At 43.9% G+C, this 15,666-nt stretch overlaps 1 protein-coding gene across 2 annotated transcripts in view; it reads right to left on the bottom strand.

Annotated features, from left to right (window-relative positions):
* Positions 1–15,666, bottom strand: part of LOC105499974 (MCC regulator of WNT signaling pathway) — a 480,351-nt gene that overhangs the window by 268,668 nt on the left and 196,017 nt on the right. Inside the window, exon 1 of one of the 2 annotated variants that reach the window (XM_011772876.3) lies at positions 9,141–9,771. The exons of the other annotated variant lie outside the window; for it this stretch is intronic. Coding sequence (XP_011771178.1) covers positions 9,141–9,197 — 57 coding nt within the window. The 5' untranslated portion in view covers positions 9,198–9,771. Of the gene's footprint in view, positions 1–9,140; positions 9,772–15,666 lie in introns of those variants that run through there. 2 annotated transcript variants of the gene reach the window in all.

Below are 15,666 nucleotides of genomic sequence, written 5' to 3'. Positions count from 1 at the left end.
AAGCCAAAGGAGAGACACTGATGATGGATCACTCTGCCCTCTTCTGAAAATACCTTCTTTAACTGGCTTTCGGAACACAACTTTCCTGGCCTTTTCTTTGCTAATTCCTCCTCTTTCCTACATCTCCCCCTACCCACCTCCTCCCCCACCACCCCCCCCCAACAAAATATGAAAAGAAGAAGAAAGCAAAACAAATTCAGGCCTGTGTTCAATACTCTCCAGGGAGATCCAGATACTCTTCCAGGGCTTATGAAGCCCTAGATGATCTGGCCAGAACTGTTTTCTTAGACCTCATCTCCTTCCCCTCTTCCCTGCTCACTCCGCTCCCAGTCATTGCTGCCTTGCTACTCCTGAAACACAGCAAGAGTGCCCTGGGCTCTGCACCTTGGCCCTCACTCTTCTTTTCTGCCTGAAATGATTGTCCCCCATCTTCACATGGCTGTGTCCCTCATTTCACAGACTCCCACAGTGAAGTCTTCCCTGATCACTCGAACAGCATCCTTCCCCTCTTCATTCCCCGAGAGTGTTTTCTTTACAGCACATATCACCACTGAACATGTGTGTAATATCTGTGTAGGATGCATAGAACAGGGACTACATCAGTTTTGTTTGTTGCTGTATCCCCAGTCTTACAATAGCATCTGACATGTAGAAGGCACACAATATTTGTTGACTGAATATGTGAACGGTTACAAGCCAATAAATTATAGTCAAAGTGACCAAACTAAATTCCATTGAATGGGTACTTTAACCAAAATAGAAAAGGAGTTAATCCAATACATCTGTCACAGTAAAATGGCAACTGGGATTTGGTCCAAATAGCAACTTCAAAGCCTGTTGATGTCCTATCTACCACATATTGACTAGATGCTGGCAATATAGTGATCAACTTTATTCTGTCTCTGCCTTCAAAGATCTCATGGTCTCCCCAAGGAGGCCAACTTGTAAGTATTCTGAACACAGATAAGGGAAGGAACAACTAAGCTGGAGACACTGGGGGCCGCTAGGAGAAGAGCAAGGAGAGTCTAAGAGTGCTGTGTGTTCTATGGACAAGTTCACACAACCCATAGGAAAACAGGAGCAAGGAATTACTCCCACTCTCACCAAGCAACCAATCAGAGGCCTCCATTCCTTTTCTAATTGCAAGGCAATCTTTTCCCTAGTTGGCATTCTTCCTTTGACAACTGCTTCAGTATTTCTCACAACCCCAGGTGAAGTTAACTGACATGCGCACACACACTGAGGTTTCATGAAACTTTCTGTTCTCAAATAATCACACACTACAGACTTCGGTTTAAGATGCATTTCCAACTCTGGCCCCATATGTCCTATGCACATTCCAGGTACTGATCAAATCTCATGACAAGGGATCTGCTCAAAATATTCCGCCAACCAAAACATCAAGTAGCCTTCACCACACAAATTTCCCAATTCAATGGGCTTTTTTTATTGTTTATTTACGAAGTTAACAAACACAACATATGGTTTTTTGTATGGCAATTGGAATTAATAGCTGCTAATTATGGATTTTTTTCACTAAAAGACTTTCTCAAGGTTTAAGGTCTTTGCCGAATTTAAGAAATATCTTGAAAGATCCACACATGTAAAGTGCTTTACAACCTTATTCACTCCTGTGGCAATGAAAACCTTTGAAAAGGTTTCCTCTTTCTTCTCGTTACTGATTTTGGCTGTTTCTAGTCAACAAGAGAAAAAGGACATTCACGAGAAAGACAGGGTATCTCTGTAGTTCCAGTAAATATTTACTCTATAAATTGAACTTCTGTTTATCTGTGTAATCCACAGTACTTGCTTTTTTCTTTTTTTCACCCCCAAGAGTGAAAGATACCACTGTTGGAAATCCGGATAGATATATTGGGGAGGCAAGAGGGTTCAAAAAAATAATTACATACAATTTATCTCTGCTATGACATCCCCTCACCAATGTAAATAATCCAAGTCCTAACTAATATCTATCAATTCTTATCTTCTTTGGCTTGTCTGATTTTATAACATTGCCAACACAAACCCCTCCCTCAGAATATAGAGATGGCTTAAAATATAATTTTTGTTTTCTGTAATTTGATTCTGTAAGTCAAAAACTAACTTTGAAATCCTCATCAACAAGTTTTTTGTTTTTTTTGTTTTTTGTTTTTTTTGAGACAGAGTCTCGCTCTGTCGCCCAGGCTGGAGTGCAGTGGTACGATCTCGGCTCACTGCAACCTCCGCCTCCCGGGTTCAAGCGGTTCTCTGCTCAGCCTCCCGCGTAGCTGGGATTATAGGTGCCTGCCACCATGCCCAGCTAACTTTTGTATTTTTAGTAGAGATGGAGTTTCACTATCTTGGCCAGGCTGGTCTTGAACTCCTGACCTCGTGATCCACCTGCCTCAGCCTCCCAAAGTGCTGGGATTACAGGCATGAGCCACCACACCCAGTCCATCAACAGCTTCTTAATTTTGCTGTAGATGCAGGTTTGATCTTCCAACTGCAGCCCCACCTGGGAGAAAGCCTTCCTCATGACTTGCGTTGGGTAAATCAGCTAGGCAGCTATTATAACTGCACACTTGACTTTATTTCCTAACACCATGACATTCCCTACTCTAGATAGGTGTGCCCACTCACTCAGGGTTCTGGCATCTCCAATTGGGAGCAACTACCCCTAAGGTGCTTCCCTAAAATAAGAAGTCTTGGGACTTAAAAGCTTCCCAATTGGTCAAAGCACTTCCTCAGAAACAAGGTTCTCTCCCTGCTTCCAGGTCTGTGGCCATCCCAGTTCTGATCACCTACCTGGTCTTTGAGTAACTTCTCTGTTCATAGCACATGTCCTCCTTTTTCTTGTTTGTCTTCCACCTGGTTCCAGCCACATCTCTGTGGCTTGATCTACTTCACCTTATCCACCGCATTTGACTCAGGACCTCAATGTCATGTTCAGCATGTGCTTCTTCAAGACCTGGCTGTCAGCCGCTGCCTTGCCATGCAGCCATGGCCACTAACTTCACTGGGTCCCCTTGGCTTTCTCCCCAAGACTTGGCACTCTGCAGCCCCACAGTGATTTGGCCAACTATAGAAGGAACCTAAAGCCCTGCCTGCAGGGGTGGGAAAGCCCTAATTCTTAAGATATTTAAAGCTTTATTCTTCTCTTTCTGGCACCTCAAATATTGTAACATCAATCTCTGAGATGCCTCTGAATACACAGGTAGTGGGTCTCAGGTTGTAATATTCCACCTTCCTTGCAGTGAAAACAAATAGAAACCTCCCTCCCAATCCCCACTGAATGCAGATCACAACTATTCCTTATCAACGAATCTGCTTTTAGGGCTCTGGAAAGTCAATGCTTTGATTTCCTCCACCACTTGGAGGCTATGGCAGTGACTATATCCCTTTACTCTAATCATATCCATTTCATTTTTATCAAAAACACTTATCTGGGTATTGCATAGGGATTACAATACAAATCAGGTTAAACAGGCTTATTAAATAGAATACTCCCTCCTTGGAACATGTGATCAAAAACTGAGGGCAGTAACAGAAGCTAATGAAAGGAATTAATGTGCACATGGTGGAGCTCTGGAGAAAGACTACCTGGGCACAAATCTTGACTCCACCTTTTACGGTCTGTGTAGTTTCGATGTGCTTTTCCCCCTTCTTATGCCGTAATTTCTACCCTGTAACACGGGCATAACAGAAGGTACCTCAGAGTTTTTGACAAGCATGTCAATATCTGGGAAGTGCTTAGAAAATGTGATTCAGAGTTATTACAAACCACAAAATGAATAGCTATAAAGCAAAACAAAACCAAAAACTAAAAACCATTGCCAGACATTGGGAATTAAGCAATCACAGTTTTAAGGTCGGGTTCGGTGGCTCACGCCTGTAATCCCAGCACTTTGGGAGGCTGAGGCAGGTGGATCACAAAGTCAAGGGTTCGAGACCAACCTGACCAACATGGTGAAACTGTCTCTACTAAAAATACAAAAATTAGCCAGGAGTGGTGGCACATGCCTGTAATCCCAGCTACTCAGGAGGCTGAGGCAGGAGAACTGCTTGAACGCGGGAGGCAGAGGTTGCAGTGAGCCAAGATAGAGCCACTGCACTCCAGCCTGGGCAACAGAGCGAGGCTCCATCTCAAAAAAAAAAAAAAGAAAGAAAGAAAGAAAGAAAAAAGGAAAGAAATCAGGGTTTTAGACAAGGCTCTGTCATTTTGTGGCTTCTGGGGTGGGTTAAAATTGGTTGCAAATTCTTTGTGACACCCCTGTTGGAGAGGTGTTTTCCACTTACTTCTTTAACCTTAATCTGGTTGGGAGAACAGCTGTTTTAACCAACAGAACACACAGAAATGATCCTGTGCTCATTTCAGTTCCATATTTTAAGAGAACAGGCAGCTTAACGTCCTCTTTCTTGGAACCCAGCTGCCATGCTGAGAGGAAGCCCAAGCCACATAGGGATGCCCATGTTGAAGAAAACTGAGCTGATCTCCCAGTTCACAGGCAACATTAGTTTGCCATTCATATGATTAAGCGATCTTGGAAGTAAATCCTTTTGCTCTAGTCACTGACACAAGTCTTCCCCCCGAACTCTGCCCAAACTGCAAATCCATGAGTAAATAAGATGGTTATTTTCAGCCTCTAAATTTTGGAGCAGTTTGTTGGATTCTGCACCAGGTCTTGACCCTGCTCTTCTTATGCTTATAGGGCTATGGCTAAGACAGATATTCAACAGCTCATTACAATGAAGTGTGATTTTCTAAAGACAGAGGAGTATAAAGAGGCAAAAAGGGGTGTGTGAATACTAGGTGATCTTTCAGGCCCCGTCCAATGCTGATATTTTATAATTAATTTGATGAGGAAGGATAGCACAGCTGTGAGATGGCCACTTGGAGACAGTTACACAAGATAATCTAGGTAAGGAACAACTTTCTTCTATATAATTCTACTTCTAATTAGAGCATCTGGAGATAGTTACACAAGATAATATAGGTAGAGAACAACTTTCTTCTATATAATTCTACTTCTAATTAGAGCATCAATGAAGAGGTGGCATTTCAGGAGTTACTCAACACGCAAATGGTGAAAGCATGGAGAGTTGCCTCTACCGCCTAATTCAGAAGTGGAATGATGTGACACAAAATGCTATGAATGAGGATCTAAGAAGAAAGTAAGGGAAATACGATTTCCAGGGGCATCCAATGTTTTCAAGTAAATGGTGATGCAGAATTTTGTCTGTCCATTGTTTAAATAATGTTTAAAAGGCAAAGAGTTTAAGTTGATTGCTTTGTACAAATTCTTTGAGTAAGACTATGTTTTCATCTCCAGAGATTATGATTGCCAAGGGACAAATTTTTAAAAAATAAATTTTTATTTGTGTACATAAATAGGCAACTGTCTACCAGACAACCAGATCAAGCAGATAACTACTCTGCAAGAATGAGTAAAGTCAAGTTTTACCCTAATATTGCTAAACCTTAAGATATCTTCCTTCCAGGTACCTGGGATTATTTAACAAGAGTAAACTACATACTAGCCCCACAAATTTTACCAAGACCAATAGAGCTAACTGCTGACCTAAAACTCATGACCACAAAGAAGAATATGCAAGAGCTGTCCCTTGACAGATTTTGGGAGAATTTAATGCTGCTTAAAGTATGGCCCTTCAGCTTCTTGACCATGGGGGAGGGAGGCTGAATGTCAAACAGTTAATTTTTGCAGTGCTTTTGATTTGCCTGATGTTGAAGTCCTTCCTTAATCTCAATTAAAAAAAAAATCCTTCAAATATTTATGACAGGAACAGCTATAGCCAAGAAAAAAGAACAAATCACTAGTTTATCCGTCTACATTTTCCTTTTGTATTTCTGTTGTTACTGCTGTGAATTCCTTTGCTTTCAAAAAAAGTTCAGACTTGACATAAGTCATTTATGTTCAATAAATACATAAAAATATGTTTGAATGTTCATGGAGGCAATTTTACTATCTGCTGTAATCAACTCAGGATCTTAAATGACTATTGTTCAAACGAAAGACACAAAAGGAACACACTCATGAATTTCCTGTTTTCCATCTTGAAGTACTCACACATGCAAAACACCTCAGGCCCAACACCCCTCCCTAGGTCTCCTAATTGTGTAGCCCTCACACCCAAATCCCTCCTAGTATCCAAGCATTCCTGGAGTACTAGGCGCAGAGGCCAACACCTCAGTGGTTGACCAAAGCTTGCTGCGCTCACTAACAAGATCAGCAGACTACAACCAGAAATTGATTAAACTCACTCTCTAGTTCAGGATGTTAGAGAATCAGTGTCAACATTACTGTCAGAGAGTCAATGACTCCTGTGTCTAGGGGACCCTTACAGAAGGAGTAAGCCCACAAGTCAACACCAATGAGAGGCATTTTGTTTATGATACCCAGGATAATGGCAGGTCTTTTCAGAGTTCTTCCTGCTCCTGAAATGCCCAGTGAACATCAGGCTGAATCTGACCCCACAGTGACCTCCAGACAGCATTGAGGCTCCTGGGCAATCAGAGAGATGGCACTAAAGGGGCCCTGAGAGGTTTTATTAGTTCTGCTTCCAGGTGAAGGGAAGGACTCAACTATCAAAAGTGAATGGCAACCTTGCCCTACAAGACATTAAGCGAAAACCGGTGTTTAAGAGAAAAATGACAGGGAAAAGAAACTCTTCACCAAAGATTTAATGTGAGAAATACAAACGAATTGTATGTGAATCTATGGATACTGCTCTGTGGATATTAGAAAAACAGTAAACACTAAAGTTATTGCCCATGTTAAATTGAACTGAGATTTAGGGTCCACAAGGTATGAACCACACACTCCCTCTTGCCTTACAAATTATCTTTACACATATTCTAATTTAAAATACCTACAAGTCGAGGTGGGCGGATCCCTTTAGGCCAGGAGTTAGAGACCAGCCTGGCCAACATAGTGAAACCTCATCTCTACTAAAAATATAAAAAAATTAGCTGGGGTGGTGGCACATGCCAGTAATCCCGGCTACTTGGGAGACTGAGGTATGAGAATCACTTGAACCCGGGAGGCAGAGGTTGCAGTGAGCCGAGATTGAGTGAGACTCCGTCTCCAAAAAAAAAAAAAAATTAAAAAAAAATACGTGCAAAAAGTAAAAATAACTACCATTCAACTTGCAGGATAACTAACATTGATTGGAAAGAGGTACAACTAAATCATGGAACCTAAAACTGGCTCGAAAGAAAGCAAAAAATGAATGAGCAGACACCGATGACAAGAAAAGAACATCTGGTAAAGGATATAGTTGAGGAAGGAACTTATTTCCTTAGGAACAATACTGTGTCATAAACTGCTCAAATATTTTTCCAGCCAATGCAGGGACCATAAAGCACTCTCAATTCTTTCATTTGCCTACAAGCTTTATAGGGATTACTTAAGGAGTGGATACAACTAGGCAAAAAATGGAAAATTTTATGTGGCACCTGAGGGTCATATTCTCTGCTCACCCAATGTGCTCAAGGATGCGCCGATAGGACTAAAGTCAATCCACATCTCTTCCTTCACTCCTCCTAAGTCTATGATTCATTTAAACAAAGGTTACTGGACAGCACTCTGCCGCATAGAAACATTGTGAAGGGCCTGGCAAAGTCTCTGCAAAAGAAATGCCGTCAGTTTTGCGGTTTTCAACGACCTTAGATCACCAAATTCTTCTCCTGAAACAGGGTTAGTGATGGAGCAGGGGTTCTAGTTCAGATTTGAGACCTATGTCTAAATATAAAATTGGCAAAAGTCACTTAAATACTCATGCCTCCTCCCTCACCTCCCATTTTTAAGTTCTCACTCTCAGCATTTCTTGAGTCTTCTACATCACAGGGGCAACAGCCGTAGGATTAGGAAATGCTCTACTTCATTCAGCCAGCACCTCAAAATGCTATTTCGAACCGGAGCAGGAACAGCACAGCAGCAGGACACTTAAGAGCACCAGGCAGGGCCCAACAGCACTCACCAGCCCGACGGCAGACCTCCTAGGTTTCCCCCAACCCCATTTAATCCCCCCTTCCCATCACCAGGTGTTCCCTGACACACACCCACCAAGGGCTCCATCCCTTCACTTTGCCCTTCACCATTGGTAATCTGACATTACCATTATCTGCCTTCCGGCTGCTTTTACACTGTTTTCCTTTTCTTCCTCTTTCCTCTCTTCAGCCATACTCAAGAAACACGGACTACTTATGCTACTTTTGCCCCCATGAATGGCTCAGTGATGGTATCAAGAGGGAAACCCACAGACACCAAGCCTCTAGCTGTAGACACTGAGCACACAGACTTCCTCTTCTTTTGAGCACCCAGTTCTACCGGCTTCTCATCACCACTTTTCAGGTTTTCAAAGCTTTGGGGGATATGCCCGAGGCATCCCTAAAGTCATGAAAAAAGATGGCTTTGGGCATCTTACCGCTCACATATTTGCATAGTGTTTGATGTGGCTTTAATTTCAAAGCTGGTCTCAAACACTCAAGTGGATAGGTTACAGTGGGAGCCCAGGAATTGTAAATGCGCTTGCCTCAAAGACTTAGGAGTCCAGACCCGGGCAGGAAATAAAGTTCTAAAGCGGCTTTGAAGTGCTTCCTCTCCAGACCCCTCCCCAGGGCCGGGTCATTCATCTCAGCCTAGGGAAGAGACCACCTTGCCTGAACTTAGCCAAACGCATCGCACGTGAAAGCCAAAGGGGAGATGAAATAATCCAATGCGTCCTCCTCAGTACCACCACCCCCACCAAATTAGTTACCGTCGGCTTAAACTCATCTGGAATGTCCGTGTATTTTACCGATCAGGGAAATAAAATGGTGTATATAAATTAGTGGAAGTGGGTGGGAAGGAACAGGGGATGCAGACTGTCGTGAGTAAAACGCCTCGCGGCTTGGTGAGAGGTTGTTTCTTTTTTAAGCCACTCATCTCAGACTGAAATATCAAGCCAGTTCAGGTCATTTCCTGAGTAGCACTACAAGTTAAAAGAAGATCCAGAAAATCTATTAATCTTCAATTGCGCTGCCTCCAGACTGGGAGCACAGGGGGATAGGGTGTCGGGCTGTGGGGAGGTCGAGGGGAGAGGGATCTGTGGAAAAGCAAACGCCCGAGAAATCCTAGCTCCCGACCTCAGCTGTTTCTTACCTCACTCAGCTCGGCCGAGGAGTCGTTTCCATATTTCATGGCAACTCCAGAATTCATGATGCACTTTTCAGAGCTGGTACCTCTCGGTACCCCAGGTCTCGGAGCTTAAGAGTTGGACTTCACAGGTTCAATATCCACTGCTTGGTCCCTTCTGCCACATTTTACTCTAGACAGCCATTTTCACCCAGGACAGTTGCGAAGCGCAAACGAAGGATGCAGGCACTCTTAAAAGGAGCAGCCGTGGCTCGCGTTTCACGGACGAGCCATTGCTGCAGGAGGCTCAGTGGCGTGGCGCGCTCGCAGCTGCGGCAGCGGCGGAGCCCGCGCAGGGACCCGCCCGCCCGCGCGCACCCAGCGCCCCGTTCCGGGGCAGTGCCACCCTGGGCGCCGCCTCGCCACTCCTACGGTGCCTCGCCGTCCCCCATTACCAGGATTGAGGGCACCTCCCAGCACGAGCCGACACCCTAGAGGGCACCGGCGAGCTCCCGAAAAAACTAGGGCGGTGGGGCGAGGAAGATCCGCGCCTCGGATTCCAGAGAAGGAAAGAAAGCTGGAGGGAGCCGGAGCGGAGCTGCACTTCACGCTGAAGTTTCCCCTTTGAATCGACTGGAGTTGTAAGTGGTTTCTGATTGAACACAGCTGTCTAGCTGCTGGCCACGGGGTGCGCGGAGGAGGCGGGGCTAGAGGGAGAAAAGGGTGGGGGCGAGGAGCCTGGAGGCCGAGGAGAGGAGACCGTGCTGGGAGAGCAGGCATCCTTCCAGTTCTCTGCAATAGTAATTAAGGACCCGAGTCCAGGAGGGGGAAAAGAAACAGGAAAAGCCACCTGAATAATCGTGCAGGAAATTAAAAAAAAAAAAAAAAAAAACTTCCCTCATAGGAGCCGCTTTCCATGATTTAATAAGGTCAAGACAAACCTAAACACTGTACATCAGACAACGCAGTGCACTTCTCACGGAACATTAAGATTTTACAAGGGTGCAGGATAGTCATTTTCCCTGATCGGTCTAAAGTCAACATTACGGGTGTAAATTCACTGTCAAACTCCCTCTGTCTGTCACTGGGGCAGAGTACATTTCTCTGCATGTTCGTAATGAAGATAGAGGCCCCATCCCTTGAAAGATGTCAGATAGGCTCCCCAACCCCCAGACCTTCCTTAAAAATCTTCCTGCTCGTTTGAGCGCAGGTAGATTTGTATTTATGGAGTGTGAAGTATGATTCAGAAAAGATTCAAGGGGCTGTTACACCCAGTCAACCCCTGGGATCTGAGCTCCCCTTCAACTTTGAGTTCCAGAGGTAAAATATCCTGTGTCTATTGGGAGAGAGATGAGATGGGGGAAAACGGGAACTAGGATTTTTCTCTCCACAAAGTTAAAGTTCCACTGAATTTGAGATGCACAGAAAAATGTTCTGATGCTTCAAAACAGTAGGTCTGCGAGATTGCTTAAGAAACCTCATCAGTCTCTTTCTACACAATGGGGACAAAATGTCTCCATCCCCAATAACAGAACTTGGCATTTCCTGAAGCTTTCTGTGAAAAAGCCATTGTATTGTTAAGGTCCATGGTCTTTTTTAAAACTCATGTTTATTTTGCTCTTTAAGAAGGGGCAGAGTGCAACTATTTGCATATAACGTTTTACCCATCCCCATTCTTGTTGAGTTCATTCATTGCCTGATGGAGGAGCTGTTGGGATTAGGAAGGGTTTGCTGCTCTTTCTAGAGCACTGGGTCCCAAGTTCTTGAGCACTGCCAAACTAGAGCACATTCTGCATGGGGGAGGAGATGGGAAGCTACATTATTTAATTTATCTTTTCATTGGAATCTGTTGAAAACTGTATGCTTGAAGCTGAAAATGGTGGTGTATACATAACTATGAAGAAGACTCAAGCAGTGCCCCTGCCCTGAAGGTGTTTATAGTCTTGTAAAACATGAGCAGAAATGACAGTTCTAGATAGAAAATGATACTTGCCATAAACACAGTACAAATGAGGAGTGACTGCAGTTCAGAGGAGGGAAACATGATTTTGTCTGGACAGGGTCTGGAGAGAAGACTCTGTGAAGGAATCTTAGAAGAGGCAGCATGTGAGCTGACCTGTGAAGAATGGCTAAGCCCAGCATAGATGAGAAGTAAGGGGAAAGCATTCCAGGCCATTGTGAAAGAAAGTATGGATGGAGACTGGAATGTGCAGAGTGGACATGGGGGATCACAGGCATTCCATTCTGGAGCATAAGCTGGGTGAGAAAGGGGGGCCGATGTCAGATAGTGAACAGTTTTAAGTGCCATGTTAAAGAAATGGGCCTTCTCAATAGGCAATGGAGAGCCACTAAAGGTTTTTTAGCACAGAAATAATGGAGATCAGAGCTGTGCTTTTAGATATTCCAGTGGATTTGAATCACACTCATGAGTAACTAATATGAACTCAGATAGGCTAGTGTTGAATGTGATTCTGGTGTTTAAAGATACATATTTTTCATACGACACCACCCCTAAAACCAAGCAGATGACTTCATCTGGTGTTCAACCAAAAGAAAAGTAATCTGTTCCAAAAGTGGAGGAAAAATTAGCAGTGTTGAACTTACTGAGAAGCAGTGTCTGTAGATTCTACTTTATAGACAATATAAGGCATTTTCAAGGGTAATGTTGATTATATGAGATTTTCTTCATAAACAATGACTTGAATACTTCAATACTTATACTTCACATAAGATTCAACTCCACCACAATCTGGTAGCAGCAGATGTGGTAGGCTGAAAGTGGGAAATGAACATGCCAATTGTACTATCAAGGCAGTTCAGCAAGAGGTCGAAAGGGCCTGAATTAAGAAGGGACGGCCAGGCGTGGTGGCTCACACCTGTAATCCCAGCACTTTGGGAGGCTGAGGTGGGTGGAGGTCAGGAATTCAAGACCAGCCTGGCCAACATGGTGAAACCCTGTCTCTACCAGGATCATGAGGTCAAGAGTTTGAGACCAGGCTGGCCAACATGGTGACATCCCATCTCTACTAAAAATACAAAAAATTAGCTGGGTGTGGTAGCAAGTACCTGTAATCCCGGCTACTCAGGAGGCTGAGGAGAAGAATCGCTTGAACCTGGGAGGCAGATGTTACAGTGAGCCGAGACTGCACCACTGCACTCCAGCCTGGGCAACAGAGTGAGACACCATCTCAAAAAAATAATAATAATAATAGTACTAAACTTAGCTGGGCATGGTGGTGCGCACCATGTAGTCCCAGCTACTCAGGAGGCTGAGGCACGAGAATCACTTGAATCGGGAGGCACAGGTTGCAGTGAGTCAAGATCGCACCACTGCACTCCAGCCTGGGTGACAGAGTGAGACACCATCTCAAAAAAAAAAAAATAATAATAGTACTAAACTTAGCTGGGCATGGTGGTGCGCACCATGTAGTCCCAGCTACTCAGGAGGCTGAGGCACGAGAATCACTTGAATCGGGAGGCACAGGTTGCAGTGAGTCAAGATCGCACCACTGCACTCCAGCCTGGGTGACAGAGTGACTCCGTCTCAAAAAAAAAAAAAAAAGAGGGGACAATGGAAATAGACAGGAGGGGGCAGATGTAAGAGACTCTGTGGAAAGAAAGTAGATGGAAATTATGGAGAAAAGAGGAGAACTTAAAAACGACTTATAGATCTAGAACTTGGCTGATTGGGGTTAAGGTAATGTCCTCAACAAAATGAGGAATTCCAGAGAATAAATAGCTTTGGGAGGAAATTAGGTTTGTGGTATCATGAGTTTGAGGTGGCATCTGGATATTCAAGTGGAGATGTTCAGCAGGAGCTTGAAATGGAACTATAGAGATAAGTCAGGGTTGCGCTGGAGATGGAGGTTCGAGGTTATCTCTGTTAGAATAATAAACAAAACCGTGAAATCAGGTAAATTTGCCTAGGAAGAGAGGGCAGTGAGAAGAAAAGTGGTCTAAGGATACTATCTTAAGGAAGGTTGTTTTATTTTGTTTTTATGGAGGCCAGACAATAAAAGAGGAAATGATAGAGAAGGTCAGTTAGGGAAATGGGAAGATAACCAGGAGACCTCTGCATCTGGGAGTCTAAGGAAGATGTCAAGGAGGAGCAGCATCAATATTATATATTACAGAGGGTAGAGAAGCCTACTGACTGACAAGGTCATTTCAAAGACATTACTGTCCTTCAAAGATAGATTTCTATAAAGCTGAGGAGAAAGAAGGCAGATAAATTACCATAGGGAGTGAGGAGAAACTGGGGGTAGTGACCATGCATGATTCTTTCCATAAATCTGATGATGACAGGAAATTGGGAGATGAGACTATCTTTTGAAGTAGATAAGCAATGTTGAATAGAGAGTAGAATGGGTGTATTCGTAGGCTGGAGCTAAGGGAAACCAGGAGATGGAGCAAAGTTCCTAAAAAGGGAGAAAAGCCTGGGGGGTGGTGTGGGGAAGGACAAAAACTATGAGATTAGCTTTGGAGTAGGCTTGGAGAGGAGGGGATGCTGATACTTCTTCCTAGGAGAACAGAAACGTTTGGGAGAACTGGAGAATGTATACAGTAGGGAAGACAAGAATTCAGAGATATAATAACTGATAACACTTATTTGACAAGTAAACTAACTTCCTCTTTGCAGTTGTGAAGGGGAAACGAAGACTAATGATAATTTGTAATCAGATTCTGACTCAAGGAAAGTAAGACAGAGAAATGTCTGTCAATGCAAGGAAATAAGTAGTTGTGATCTCCACTCCTGAAATTGTTCAAGTATATGTGGGACATGCTGAACCCCATTGCATGTAAAGAGTAGGGCTTCCAGGCCAGGTACAGTGGCTCATGCCTGTAATCCCAGCACTTTGGGAGGCCGAGGCAGGTGGATCACGAGGTCAGGAGTTCGAGACCAGCCTGACCAACATGGTGAAACCCCCATCTCTACTAAAAAGACAAAAATTAGCTGGGCGTGGTGGCGCACACCTGTAATCCCCACTACTCAGGAGGCTGAGGCAGGAGAATCGCTTGAATCCAAGAGGCAGAGGTTGCAGTGAGCCGAGATTGTACCACTGCACTCCAGTCTGGGTGACAGAGTGAGACTCCATCTTAAAAAAAAAAAAAAAAAAAAAGAGTAGGGCTTCTTGCATTGAGGGGGAGTCTAGATTGGTTTTCTTATAATCTAAAATTCCATGAAATGATTTTTTTGGTGGTAATTTAAATGTCTTACTTTTTTTTTTTTTAAACCTCATTGTCTTGGATCTCTGCTATCAAGAAAGCTAAGATATTACTTTGAACAAGAATGCAACTGGGTCAATATTATAAGAATGTTAGAAACGTAAGGACCAACTCATTGTGTCATCTCAACACACCAAAGAATAAAGCCCCAAGTAGGTTTCAGGCTATAAGAAAAAGGTTTCACAATTAGAGCTTGCCAGGGTTTACCAAGTATATAAATCTACATGCCTACAAATCCTGTTATACTGTGGCTGCCTTAATATGAACGCTCCAAGAAAGCTTCTCCAAGTCCTCCTGCTTCAGCAGGGATTAAGCTCCTATGGAGAGGTGTGGGCAGGAGGTGGCAGGGGAATTTATCAGGATGAGGGAGAAGGTCTGGGAGAAGGAAAACCTGCTTTGCAATCAGGCAATAGCCTGGTGCTTGGGTTCCTCTCCTTCCTGAGGCCTTGTCTTCTATAAAGCCCAGTCTCTTCTCATCTGGTCCCTGGGATGAGAAGAGGCAGGAGTAGTCCTGGGAACATTTTTGGGTAAGTGGAAGCTGCCCTGGGCATGACTGGATGAGGCTGTGCACCAATACCATGCTGTGGGCATACTGGCATCACCTTTCTGCTGTTGGGGCAGTCTGGCCTCTCTGTGTATGGCTGCTGACTTCAGTGAATCTCTACATGGCAGAAAGAACAGATTCTGGGTCTGGTCTGTACCCTCTACTGGTGATAAACATCAGGTTAATTGAAGCAATCTTGATTAAAAACTCTGAACCTCTAGCACTAGGGAAACCGAAAACCTTGGGACTAGTTGGCCTGGTCCACTGTTTCTACCCCTGGAGTGCCCCAACCATCCTTGCCTACCCCAGCAGTCCACTGTGCTGAGGAAGCCTGTCCTCCAGCCCACAAGAGTACCCAAACTCTAAAATTGTCCCCTTCTCCATTGATTCTCTCAAGCTAAACAAAATGCTGATACCTCAGATTTTAGGTTGAAAGCAGTCTGGTTAAACTAATTCACACACACATGAATAATCTTCTCAACCATGCCCAAAGTGTTTACATTGTAACTTTGAAATGTACAAAGTTTTTGAAATGTACAAAAGGAGAATGCTTTGAAATAATTCTTAAATTGGTGGGATTTCCTGAAGAGAGTGAATTTTGAGGGCATAGGGAGATTTCAGAACCCTATGAAGATTCAGGAAGTCCCAGTCCTTTGAGTCCTTGAGGATCATAAAAATTAGGGAGTCTTCAAAGTATATACTCCAAGAATTTCCTGCCCTAAATCTATAAGCTCACCCCACTCTCCCACCCCTGTGACTCCAGAAATGCTCTCCCTTTCCAAA

Source organism: Macaca nemestrina, chromosome 6 (assembly GCF_043159975.1).
Source record: "Macaca nemestrina isolate mMacNem1 chromosome 6, mMacNem.hap1, whole genome shotgun sequence".
In the NCBI taxonomy this organism is placed as follows: Eukaryota; Metazoa; Chordata; class Mammalia; order Primates; family Cercopithecidae; genus Macaca; species Macaca nemestrina.
This window is presented reverse-complemented; position numbering and strand designations above follow the sequence as displayed.